This window comes from Symphalangus syndactylus, chromosome 10, assembly GCF_028878055.3.
Source record: "Symphalangus syndactylus isolate Jambi chromosome 10, NHGRI_mSymSyn1-v2.1_pri, whole genome shotgun sequence".
Lineage (NCBI taxonomy): Eukaryota > Metazoa > Chordata > Mammalia > Primates > Hylobatidae > Symphalangus > Symphalangus syndactylus.
The window spans coordinates 104,960,440-104,973,523 of NC_072432.2; the positions used below are offsets into that span (position 1 = coordinate 104,960,440).

General features: G+C 36.5%; 1 protein-coding gene across 4 annotated transcripts in view; it reads left to right on the top strand.

Annotated features, from left to right (window-relative positions):
* TOPBP1 (DNA topoisomerase II binding protein 1) overlaps positions 1 to 13,084 on the top strand; it is a 65,443-nt gene that overhangs the window by 12,643 nt on the left and 39,716 nt on the right. For all 4 annotated transcript variants that reach the window (XM_055295385.2, XM_055295387.2, XM_055295389.2 and 1 more), the window contains exons 9-14: positions 193 to 356; positions 504 to 754; positions 5,294 to 5,652; positions 6,295 to 6,467; positions 9,522 to 9,733; positions 11,538 to 11,824. In XM_055295385.2, coding sequence (XP_055151360.1) covers positions 193 to 356; positions 504 to 754; positions 5,294 to 5,652; positions 6,295 to 6,467; positions 9,522 to 9,733; positions 11,538 to 11,824 — 1,446 coding nt within the window. The remainder of the gene's footprint in view (positions 1 to 192; positions 357 to 503; positions 755 to 5,293; positions 5,653 to 6,294; positions 6,468 to 9,521; positions 9,734 to 11,537; positions 11,825 to 13,084) is intronic.

A 13,084-nucleotide genomic window follows, 5' to 3' on the forward strand; every position in this document is an offset into this window, starting at 1 on the left:
GATTGTGAAGAGTGATTAAAAACTCAGTTACAGAACTGTTAAAAAATCAAAAGTTTCAGAACGTATTTATTTATATATCTTAAATGTACACAAGTTGTCTTATTTATACACAGTGGATTTAGATATATATTTTTAGTTTTTTTCTGTTGAGAGAAAGCATGTTATATACATTAAATATTTTCTTTCTTGCAGATATATCTTTGCGGTTTTAGTGGCAGAAAGCTAGATAAACTGAGAAGACTTATTAACAGTGGAGGTGGAGTTCGTTTTAACCAGCTTAATGAAGATGTAACTCACGTTATTGTGGGAGATTATGATGATGAATTGAAGCAATTTTGGAATAAATCGGCCCACAGGTTTTTTTCAGTTTTTAATTCAAAGCAATTTCTACTACATAATTTTTCTTAAAATTGCATATCCATGCAGTTCTGGAAACTGCATGACAAGTGAGATGATGGTCTTTATAGCTTGCACTAATACATAATTATGTGCTATTTTTGTAGGCCTCATGTAGTGGGAGCAAAGTGGTTGCTAGAGTGTTTCAGTAAAGGTTATATGCTTTCTGAAGAACCATATATCCATGCTAATTACCAGCCAGTGGAAATTCCAGTTTCAGATCAGCCTGAAAGTAAAGCAGCTCTTTTAAAAAAGAAGAACAGCAGCTTCTCTAAGAAAGACTTTGCTCCTAGTGAAAAGCATGAGCAAGCTGATGAAGATCTGCTCTCTCAATATGAAAATGATAGCTCCACAGTAGGTAAGAAATGCTTGATTAGTATTTGTAGTTAGTAAGAAATATTTTAGTAGCCTAATACATATGTGATCTCTGCCAAGTTTTCTAGATTTTAAGTTAAATTAACCTTTTTCTTTCCTTAAAATTTTGCTTATAACTTTTTTCCTGAGCAGGCAAGACAATAGGGTCCTGAATCCTTTAACCCTCTCTTCTGTCTTCAGCTAACTCGCTCTATTTTGATTTGTTATATTTACAGGCATTGCTTGATTTGTGTGTGAGTTTATAATATCATGAGCCTTTTATTAAAACCTTGTAACAAATGCCTCTTAGTGGATTATTGTGGTCTTTAATGCATGAAACACTGTACTGTGGACTACCACCTCAGTATGTACTCTTATCATGTAGTAAGGTAAATTGCCAGTGAAGCATTATAAACATCATTACTTCTTTTTTATTAAAAAAAAAAGCCTTTATAAAATACCTAATATAGCCAAAAATATATAAATTTAAGTAAATTTAATGTGTATCGTAAAATCTAAAGTTAATCAGAGTTTTAATCTACCTCGAATAAAACAAGAACTTTAGAAATTTTTTTATTTTTGAAGCAGAATTTCACTCTTGTTGCGCAGGCTAGAGTGTAGTGGCACGATCTCAGCTCACTGCAACCTCCGCCTCCCAGGTTCAAGTGATTCTTCTGCCTCAGCCTCCCAAGTAGCTGGGATTACAGGCATGCGCCACTACCCCTGGCTAATTTTGTATTTTTAGTAGAGATGGGGTTTCTCCGTGTTGGCCAGGCTGGTCTTGAACTCCCAACCTCAGGTGATCCACCCGCCTCGGCCTCCCAAAGTGCTGGGATTACGGTCGTGAGCCACTGAGCCCAACCTAAAATACTTTAATGATCACAACTAGCCCTGCTCCCTCTCCCCACTCATCAACATACTCAGCTTATATGCTTTTGTCTAGTATTTTCATTATCTTTTAACATCTTACGATTAGGCATTATTATCCTTTTATATGGTCAATATTTGTTTCATTTACTAACACGTTTAACTGTTTCTTTGCTCTCCCCAGTTCTTTTTACATCTGAGACCTCTCTTCTGGAATCATTTTCTTTCTTCCTAAAATAATATCCTTTAGAAACTCCTTTAGTTTCTCTAAGACTCTTCGGCTGGGTATACGGTTCTAGACAGTTTCTTTAAGTACAGAGATATTGTTTCATTGTCATCTGTTTCCCTGACTGCTGGATAGGAAGTCAGATGTCAGTCTGTCATTCCTTTACAGGTAATCTGTCTTTATCCTCTGGCTGTTTTTAAGATAGTCTTCCTTTTGGTTTTTGTGTCCTAGAGCTTTACCATTTATTTGTCCTGCTTAAGATTCATTGTGCTTTCTGAATCTGAGAATTAGTAGGTTTTTTGCTTTTTGTTAGGTCAAGAAATGTTTATTATCTCTTTGAGTATTGCCTCTCCCCTATTCTCTATATTCTCTTAACTCCCATTTGCTTTGCATGTGGGTCACTTAACCTGTCCTTATCTTCCATCTTTTTGTCTTTCTGTGATTTATTATGTGTAATTCCTTCAGATTTTTTTCCAGATCACGAATCATCTCTTCCGCTATTGCCTAATCTGTTTTACCCATCCGTTAAATTTTCTGTTTTAATAATTAATTTTTCAATTCCTAGAAGTTTTAGCTTTTTAAATAGTCTGTCATTTTTTTTTTTACTTTTAAAAATAGAGATGGGGTGCTACTATGTTACCCAGGCTGGTCTTGAACTCCTGGGCTCAAGCAGTCCTCCCACCTCAGCCTCCCAAAGTGCTGGGATTACAGGTGTGAGCCACCACACCCAGCCAAGTCTGTCATTTTGTATTTGTATTTTTTGTTCTTTATTTCTTAAAACACATTAAACCTATCAAAACATCTGTGAATTGTTCTGTTGGTTATTGTTTATGGTGCCTGGTTTTCTTGTGTTTTGTGATTTTTATTGTGAACTTGTACTTACTAGGACTCTAGGAATTCTAAGAAACTTGGGGTAGGGGTTTGTTACCCCAGAAAAGGTTCGTGTTTGGGTCTGCTGGGTGCCTAGGAGTTTACAAACTCAGTACACCTTTAAGTTGGTGTATTGGCTGGAGGTTTCTTAGACCATCCAACTATATGAATTTATACCCAAACCTACTTTGAGGACCAGCCTCTCATGAACAGATTCTTAGGAGAGGTGTTTTTTCCCCTTGACCCAAAGCCAGTGTTCTTGACCTCTTCCTTTACAGGGCAGATTTGTTGTTGGTTGGTTGGTTAGTTTTGGTCTATTTACTAAAGGTATGTCTTTTCATGGGTTCTGGGTTTGTTCTCTCAGGGTATGCTCTCCTTCACCTCTAAGTTCTATGAAACCAAAGGATTGGCTCCTATCTTTTGTGTGATGCCTTTACATTCCAAGGGTCTGGGTTACTGCACAAATATTTAATAGATTTTGACTAACCATTAGCTTTAGTAACTACTTAATGTTCTGGATTTAGTAACCACTTTAGTGGTCTGGATTTTAATATTTTATCCTGTATTTTGAAGTGTTTTTAGTGAGAGGGTTTCAAAGATCCTAGCCCACCATATTTCTAGAGAGGAAATTCCTAGCATTCCTTTTTTATTTACACTATTTCCATACTACAAAATTGACTTTTCTCAAACCATTTACTTATGCGTTAGTATTGTATCACATCAGGAAATCATCTTAATTTTCCAGGATGCTGTGGTATAACTGAAAGTGATTTTTTTTTTTTTTTTTTTTTTTTGGAGACAGGGTCTCACTCCATTGCTGAGGATGGAGTGTAGTGTCACAAGCTCGGATCACTGCACCTCCTCCCAGGTTCAAGCAATTCTTTTCCCTCAGCCTCCTTAGTAGTTGGGAGTACAGGTGTGCACCACCACACCCAGCTAATTTTTGTATTTTTAGTAGAGATGGGGTTTCACCATGTTGGCCAGGTTGGTCTCAAACTCCTGGCCTCATGTGATCCTCCTGTCTTAGCCTCCCAGAGTGTTGGGATTACAGGTGTGAGCCACCACACCCAGCCCTAGGGGAGCTTGTTGAATGATAGGTTTATTACGTAGTATCTCTTAGGCTTTTGGGTGCAGTCTGTTTGAAAAGAGATCCTACTGCTAAAATAAATGGAAAGAACTACTGTAGAACATGTTAGTTTATTATGAGTCTCTTAATAACTTCAGAGTTTTACTGATGGTTTACAAGAACTTAGTATTTCTACTTTGTTTTTATAGTAGTAGTCTAAAATTCTACTGGATTTCTTCCTCCTTCACATCTTACCAACAACATATAGACATCGAACAAAGTTATTTTTTTCTCCTAGATGTGACTGCGAAATAATTGTACTTGCAAAAAATAAAAATGTTTTTACTTACAAAGCAAACTGTTTACATTTTAACAAAACTGTTTAAAAAACTTCCCGGAATGTTTTGTAGTATTGCATCACCTTTGATTCCATCTAAGTATATTCATTCTCATGAGTATATCTATAAATTGTAAGTATACTATTACCCTTTATTCCTTATATTATGAAACCAAGGGTCAAAAAGACTATAAAACTAGAACCCAGCTCTCCTGACTTACTGATCAGTAAACTCCCTAGACAAAACTACACTTCCTTAGTGTGAATAAGTACAATTTTAATACTTATGTTTAGTAGGAGTCATAAGTTCCTAATATATATTGCAATGTACTTAATTTACAAGTTCTTAATATATATTACAATTTACTTAAAAATGAAAATGCTAGTGTCTATTGGAGATGAGGATAGAAGTACGAAGATGGCACTATAACATGGTGTTATGAACTCTGGAGTCAGACAGGCTTTGGTTCGTATCTCATTTCTGCCACTTAACTGTGTGACCTTAGGCAAGTTACATAACCTCTTCAAGCCTGAGACTCCTTTTGTACAAAAGGGATGTACTGATAGTATCAGCCTCACAGTTAGCATTATGTGAGCATTACATGCATGTAAAGCACTTAGTCACAGTGCTTATATAAATGGAAGAGTGATTCTCGAATAGCTTCCAGCCTCGTTGGAATCACAGAGCAGGGCAAACATTTTCTCTAAAGGAGTAGACAATAAATATTTTAGGATTCGCCAGCCACTTCCTTATAGTTATTTCCATGTTAACATGTTCCATGTTAAAGGCTTGACAGTTATACCATTTAGACTTGTTAATTTTTTTCTTAATGATAGTTTCTTAATTTTATGGTGAATCATCTAAACCAGTTTTGGAACTAAGACGGTCCTGTTGGAGCTATATAATTTTAAACTAATTCAAGTTTCCATTATACTAGGAATACCTAGAACTAACATGATTGCTCTTGTCCTTCCTAATGGATGATGGTGATACTGATAAGGACTCTTGGTAACCCCGAAGACGGGGTGAATCCATATCCCTTTATTATACACGTAAGCTTTAGTTTTGTATGTATGGTCAAAATTATCAGATTCCATGTTACATTAATATCCTTGCTAGGAAGTAAACTGTATAAGGTAAATTGTTGGTTAGAAAACATCTACTTTTCTCTTTCAGTTGAGGCTAAGACGTCTGAAGCCGAGAAGTCTGAAGTTAGGCGCTTTAATGATTCTACTCATGCTGAGCCCTTGAATGATTCTACTCACATTTCTTTGCAAGAAGAAAACCAGTCTTCTGTCAGTCATTGTGTCCCTGATGTTTCTACAATTACTGAAGAAGGCTTATTTAGCCAAAAGAGTTTCCTCGTTTTGGGTTTTAGTAATGAAAATGAATCTAACATCGCAAACATCATAAAAGAAAATGCTGGGAAAATCACGTCCCTTCTGAGCAGAACTGTTGCCGATTATGCTGTGGTTCCTCTGCTGGGGTGTGAAGTGGAAGCCACTGTGGGAGAAGTTGTTACAAATACGTGGCTGGTAAGACAACACTAGTGGTTGAAATAAAGTATTGAAGGATATTTGAATGCCAAGAAGGTTAATGTTTATTTCTTAGTTCGGTTACAGTAAATCGATGTTTGGACTTGAACACTCTTGATTTTGCTTTTAGCAAGGGAAATTCTAAAATTAAATGTGCAAGCTTCTTGGCCTAATCCCGATACAGTAGAGATTACTGTTTCCCAGGGCCACAGCAGCAACATTCCTTCTTAGGAGGTCACTCTAGGGTCATCTCCTGCTATTTGTCTTGTTTTCTCACAACCGAAGCATCACTGGTAATTTCACTGTAGACTTTTTTTTTTAATGTTCCAAGAATTATGAGAAAAATAGTATAAACTAATACATTAGAAGGAATGAAATTTAAAGCAACATTCAGTAACTTCAGTAATAGATCTTACTGATTTTAATAGCCTAATGTAATTAGTCGATGTATGTATATGTGTGTATGTATATATATACTCTAACGTTATGATATGAAATGTATTGAGAATGAGCATACACAAGGTTGTATTAAGGTAAAATTTCTTCTTATCAAAACTAAATTATTGCTCCTTTACCTGAACCAATGTTAACCACTGTTTGCTTATTTCAGGTTGGCTTTACTGTTTCTCTTGTTTTTAAAAGGTTACTTGCATAGACTATCAGACTTTGTTTCATCCAAAGTCGAATCCTCTCTTCACACCAGTCCCAGTAATGACAGGAATGACTCCTTTAGAGGATTGTGTTATTTCATTTAGCCAGTGTGCTGGAGCAGAAAAAGAGTCTTTAACATTCCTAGCAAACCTCCTTGGAGCAAGGTATGTAATATTTTTAATGCACCTGCTGTGTTGGTGTATCTTTTTATTTATTTTGACTTCTTGGAGAGCATTCAAGTTAGAATTTGGTTGGGTGTCTTTATTATATTTCTGGATGTTGTGTGGTTCCTTCTCCACTCCCACTGCTTCACTTGACTAGCCTTAAAAAAAAAAAGTACCTCCGTTGTCCAAAGATGAAAACTTAGGTATCATTAGAGGTAATAACTGCAGTGGGTCCAAACACATGAAATAGTGTTTAAGCTGTGACTTCATAATGACACCAAATAAAGTAAGGTAATTGGTCATCTTTGAAAGATGGTAGAGAACCAGTCCATTACTTTGAAAGCTGACAAAAGGAAAGGATCAAGTAATTACCTTGCATTTCCTGTGCAGTTTGCATCAGGGTAACATGATAGTGGATACAGCAAGGTTTCCGTTTATAAAGATGTTTCAACAAACAAACAAATAAGGAATGATAAGATTGTAACCCCTAATGAATGAAAGAATCTCAGCATTGAACATCAATAGTTGATCACACAATAAAGGGACAAGACATGATGTGCCTTCTTACAAAGAATACACCACCACTTTGAAGTAGTCTTGCCAAAATAATCAAACCTCAATCTGATGATGCTTCTAGATCCAATTCCCAATTTATAGGAAATGCAAACAGCAGAATAACACGTTAAACTATACCACAGTGATATAATCAGCAAGACCCAGACTTTAGTACAACTCTGGCATAAGTGATCCAGTGTCTTTAACAAATATATTATTAAGGGCATGGAAAAGAAGGTAGGAACCTATAAGCTAAAAGACTTGAAAAAGCAAAAGCCTAAATGTAGTCTTTAAAGTTGCCATTATTTGATTATAGAAAAGTAAAGAAGTGATTACTATAAGTGTCCAAATATGCCAAGCACAGTGGCTCACACCTATAATCCCAGCACTTTGGGAGGCTAAAAGATTGCTTGAGCTCAGGAGTTCAAGACCAGCCTGTACAACATAGTGAGACCTCGTCTCTATTTAAAAAATAGTTTAAAAAATGAGCCACGCATGGTGGCATGTGCCTATGGTCCCAGCTACTCAGGAGGCTAAGGCAGGAGGATTACTTGAGCCCAGGAGACCAGGGCTGCAGTGAGCTATGATCACACAACTATACTCCAGCCAGGGCAACAAAGTGAGATCCTGTCTCCAAAAAAAAAGCCCAAATAGTGGCTACTATTAAGAAGGGAGGGAAGGGGGGTTATATGGCATGTTGGAGAGGTTCTGGGGTGGTTAGCAAGATTCTGTCTTCTGACCCGGGTGGTGGACTTAAGGGTTTCACCTTATAATAATTCATTAAGCTGTATATTTCTTTTTTTGCTGTTTTCTGTTTGAATTATATGAAATAATAAAATTCTTTTAAAACTGAAATTGTGGAAGATAATAACATACATGACAACAGACTCCACTGGATACAACTAAAGCTGTAGTCAGCAGGAAAGTCATGTAAATTCTGAAATAGAATAATTAGGACTAGCCCTAACAGTTATTAAAATATCTTTTGTGGCCAGGTGTGGTGGTTCATGCCTGTAATCCTAGCACTTTGAGAGTCTGTGGCAGGAGGCCAAGTTCAAGACCAGCCTGGGCAATATACTGAGACCCTGTCTTTACAAAAAATTTTAAAAATGAACCAGGCAGTATAGCATAAATCTGTAGTCTCAGTTATTTGGGAGGCTGAGGTGGGAGGATTGTTTGAGCCTGGGAGGTCAAGGCTGCAGTGAGTCACAATGGCGCCACTCTACTCTAGCCTAGAGGACAGAGCAAAACCCTGTCTCAGAAAACAAACATACAAATATATATTTTGTGAAACTTCACTAAATAACAGTGTGGTTGCGTGTAGCAGAAAGTTTAATTAATGGACAGCAAATGTAGCAGGAGACCCAAATGTAAAAAGGAATTTATGATAAAAGTGATATTTCAAATATATATAAGGAAGACATGGCTTATTCAATAAATAGGATTCATTAAAGTTGGAGCAGTATCTCATATCTAAATAAGTACTGAATGGATTGGTGGGTTACATTTAAAAAATGAAGTTATAAAAGTACTAAGATAAACACAAAACATAGAGAAAAAGTGCTAGGAAATATGAGAAATTTAAAAACCTGAAAAGTTGGGAACTAGAACGTAAAACCCAGAAGTCATAAAAGAAATCACGGAATTCTGTTCAATCTCAAGTCGTAGACTTCTTTTTCTGCCCCGTATTCTCTGTGTTTAATATCCTATGCTCTTGAGGCACTTAATTTCTCTGTATTTTTTCCCATGTCTATACTTAAATATTGAGAGGATCAAATGAAATAATATGTAGAAATGCTTTGGAAAGTTGTAGTAGGTTAAAAAAAAGAATAATGTTATTTATACACTTTGCTCCTGTCATTTTTTCTATGCCTTCTTTTGGGAGGAAAGGACAAGGCGTGGGGGTGATAACTAATTAAGGAGGTAATTTTGGCTGTGTGAGGTGGTTCACGCCTGTAATCCCAACTTTAGGAGGCTGAAGCAGGAGCATCACTTGAGCTCAGGAGTTCAAGACTAGGCTAGGCAACATTGTGAAACCCCATCTCTACAAAAAATACAAAAATTAGCCAGGTGTGGTGATGTACACCTGTAGTCCTAGGTACTGGGAAGGCTGAGGTGGGAGGATGGCTTGAGCCTAGGAGGCGGAGGTTGCAGTGAGCTGTGATTGTGCCACTGCACTTCAGTCTGGACAACATAGCAAGACCCTGTTTTGAGGGTCTTGCTATGTTGTCCAGAAAAATCCAAAAAAAGGATTTTTGCTGTCTGTTCTTTGCATGTCTAATTATGTTTTATAAAAAGTTTGTTACAGCAATACATTTTTACCATAGGGTAAGCATTTGTAAGGGGATTAGCTTAATTTCAGATAGAGTAAACCAACTTTTAATCAGTATTTTTTTATACTTACATGATCTCTAACCACACTGTTGTGTTGGAAATTTTGTTAGTTTTGTGGGTTAATTGTATATGTGACCATTTCCACTTCTTTAATATAAATTTCAGTGTTCAAGAATACTTTGTTCGCAAATCCAATGCAAAGAAAGGCATGTTTGCCAGTACTCATCTTATATTGAAAGAACGTGGTGGCTCTAAATATGAAGCTGCAAAGAAGTGGAATTTACCTGCAGTTACTATAGCTTGGCTGTTGGAGACTGCTAGAACGGGAAAGAGAGCAGACGAAAGCCATTTTCTGATTGAAAATTCATCTAAAGAAGGTTAATACTTTTATTCTGTTCTTTTATATATATTTACAACTAGATGGTTTCTGGGATATAAATGTGCCAATGCTTGTGTTTAGGAAAGGTCATTGACTTTTGCTTTTCACATTGGGTGCAGTGAGGGTCTCAGTGTTTGAAGTCTAAAGATGTAAGCTTGGCTCCTATTTACTGTTGATTCCTTCTATGGCTCATAGTAACACACTATGTAATTAAGATGCTCTCTCTCCTCTTATCTTTGGGCTTCTGCATGTTTCCTGTAGACCACCTCACAGTTGCCTGCTCTTCCTGCTTATCTTTCAGTTCTCAGCTAAGATACCACTTTGCCTGGGAAGGCTTTCTTTTTTTTTTTTTTTTTTTAATTTATTATTATACTTTAAGTTCTAGGGTACACGTGCACAACGTGCGGGTTTGTTACATATGTGTACGTGTGCCATGTTGGTTTGCTGCACCCATTAATTCATCATTTACATTAGGTATTTCTCCTAATACTATCCCTCCCCCATCCCCCTATCCCACGACAGGCTCTGGTGTGTGATGTTCCCCGCCCTGTGTCTGTTCAATTCCCACCTATGAGTGAGAACATGTGGTGTTTGGTTTTCTGTCCTTGTGATAGTTTCCTCAGAATGATGGTTTCCAGCTTCATCCATGTCCCTACAAAGGACATGAATTCATCCTTTTCTATGGCTGCGTAGTATTCCATGGTGTATATGTGCCACATTTTCTTAATTCAGTCTATCATTGATAGACATGTGGGTTGGTTCCAGGTCTTGCTGTTGTGAATAGTGCTGCAATAAACATACGTGTACATGTGTCTTTATAGTAGCATGATTTGTAATCCTTTGGGTATATACCCAGTAATGGGATTGCTGGGTCAAATGGTATTTCTAGTTCTAGATCTTTGAGGAATCGCCACACTGTCTTGGGAAGCATTCTTGACTCACCAAGTATGGCCTTTGTCTTGGTGTAATGTTTTGTTTCACCATGACGCTCTGTATCATCCCTTTTATCTCTTACCTCAGTGTTATAATGGTGGTTTATTTTGTGTCTCCCTGCTGAATTTAAAGTTCCAGAAAGGCAGTGAACATGCATGTCTTGTGAATTCTGTATTTCCCATGTCTAACACTAGGCATGACATGGAGTAGCTATCTAATAAGTTTTTTTGTTAAATGTTGAAAAAAGGTGGAAGGCAGAGGTGAAAGAATGCAGTACCCTCTCTTGTAAGATAATAGCATCCCTCGGCAAACTTCAGGGACATATCAGCAGCTTGGGAATACCTCTCAGAGTCATTACTTATTTTGCCAGACAGACTGGTAATTTTATGACTGAGGCTAAGTGATGTTTAGATCATATTAAAATTTGATTAAGGACTTTCCAAAACTAGACTGTAGTTAGCTCTGAGTACCTGTAATTCAGATTTTCTTTTTACTCTGTCATTGACTAGAAAGACATTCACTGATAACAATTTTTGGCAAATAGGCTTATTGAGACATAGCAAGATGAAACAGGAAATCTATTTTTGTTTTTTCAGTTAATGTGCTTGTCTAACTCAACATATATTTAATGCATAATCTGGTTTGTTTCTTGGAAAGTAGGTATATAATTTTGTGATTTAAAGTGTACCTGAGAATTGACATGAAAACTAACAGTTAGATTAGGATGCCAAGGTAGATGGATCACTTGAGCCCAGGAGTTATGCAAGAAAGAAGGGAAAGAAAACAGATGTAAAATATTACTTCTTGTGTACCGGAAAAAAGTGGGCATTAGTGGCTCATATTTGTTTCTTTTCATTTTAAATCTCTAGAACAAAGTTTGGAAACAGAAATAACAAATGGAATCAATCTAAATTCAGATACTGCAGAGCATCCTGGCACACGCCTGCAAACTCACAGAAAAACTGTCGTTACACCTTTAGATATGAACCGCTTTCAGAGTAAAGCTTTCCATGCTGTGGTCTCTCAACATACCAGACAGGTCTCAGCCTCCCCAGCAGTAGGACAACCACTTCAGAAGGAGCCCTCATTACACCTGGATACACCATCAAAATTCCTGTCCAAGGACAAACTCTTCAAGCCTTCCTTTGATGTGAAGGTAAGGTTTATAGGCAGTGGTCCCAGAGTTAACAGTTTTACCGTTTATAAAGTTAAAGCACCAAATTCGGCATCACCTCTGAAGTGTAGTAATAAATTTTCCAGAGACGTTGGCAAGTAGATTTATGTTACTGAGTTTGAATGTTTTGAGTCCCAGTATACATTTAGGGTTAAGGTAACAGCTATAGATAAATATGGTGTGAAATTAGGACATCTGGGTTCAAGTACTAGATTGATCTTGAACTGTATGACTAGGCCAATCATTTAACATATCTGAGCTTCAGTTTTTTTTCATACAAAGATAATATTTGCTCTGAAAATTCATAGATTATAAAGATCAAATGATAAAATCACTTTATAAGCTATAAAATGTAAACACACTGCTTCTTTATATATTGGTTCTCAGAGTACACCCACGATTTGCCTTCTGAAAATGTGTGTATATCACCTTACTTGAATTGTTTCCTGTAAAGACATGAGTTAAGTCTGTGTTTTAGTTTGATCTCGTGAGCATTATAGTATGGCTCCCTTTCTGAAAAATGCATTTGTAAATCAGGGGCTAATATAATCTTCCAGATAATTTTCTTTGATTTTCCAAAGCTGATTTTCATCATTATTTCTTTAGCAGCTTTTGACCTCTTCAGTGGCTGTTCAAACCCACTGTCTATGATTTCTTTATCCATGAACCTTTGAAGAATTATTTTACTCATTCATGTGTTGATATTTTTGCTTGTAGGGTATTTAGAAGCAATATTTTAATAATTTTTATTGTTTTGGAGCAGACTTACTAAAAAGTTTATAGATTATTTATATTCAGAAAATAAATATTAATTGATATCCAGGACAGTTTTCCTCAAGCTAATTTATGTCTTTATTTTTGGTCAGAATTCCAGTGACGCACATGAAAAAAAAATGTGTTACTATTAAACTCAAAATTCTAAGTTTTCACATGAAATCTCTTCTGAGGTAACATTTTGTACTGTGATTAATACTCAGGTCCATATCCCTTAAGACATAGAGAAAAATCAGTCTTGGGAACTGTGAGGTGTAGGATCAAGCCTCTTCTTTGCCTCCTACTACCTTTTAAAAGCAAGTCAACCTCTTTCGGCTTCATTATTCTCATCTGTAAAATCCAGGTGATCTCTAAAGTGTCATAGCTCACAGACTCTCTGAAGAGCAAATGTAATAATATTAGTAGGCAAGAAAATAGTAGAAATATTTTCAGTCATTGAGACCATTCTTACATAGATACTTTGCAATA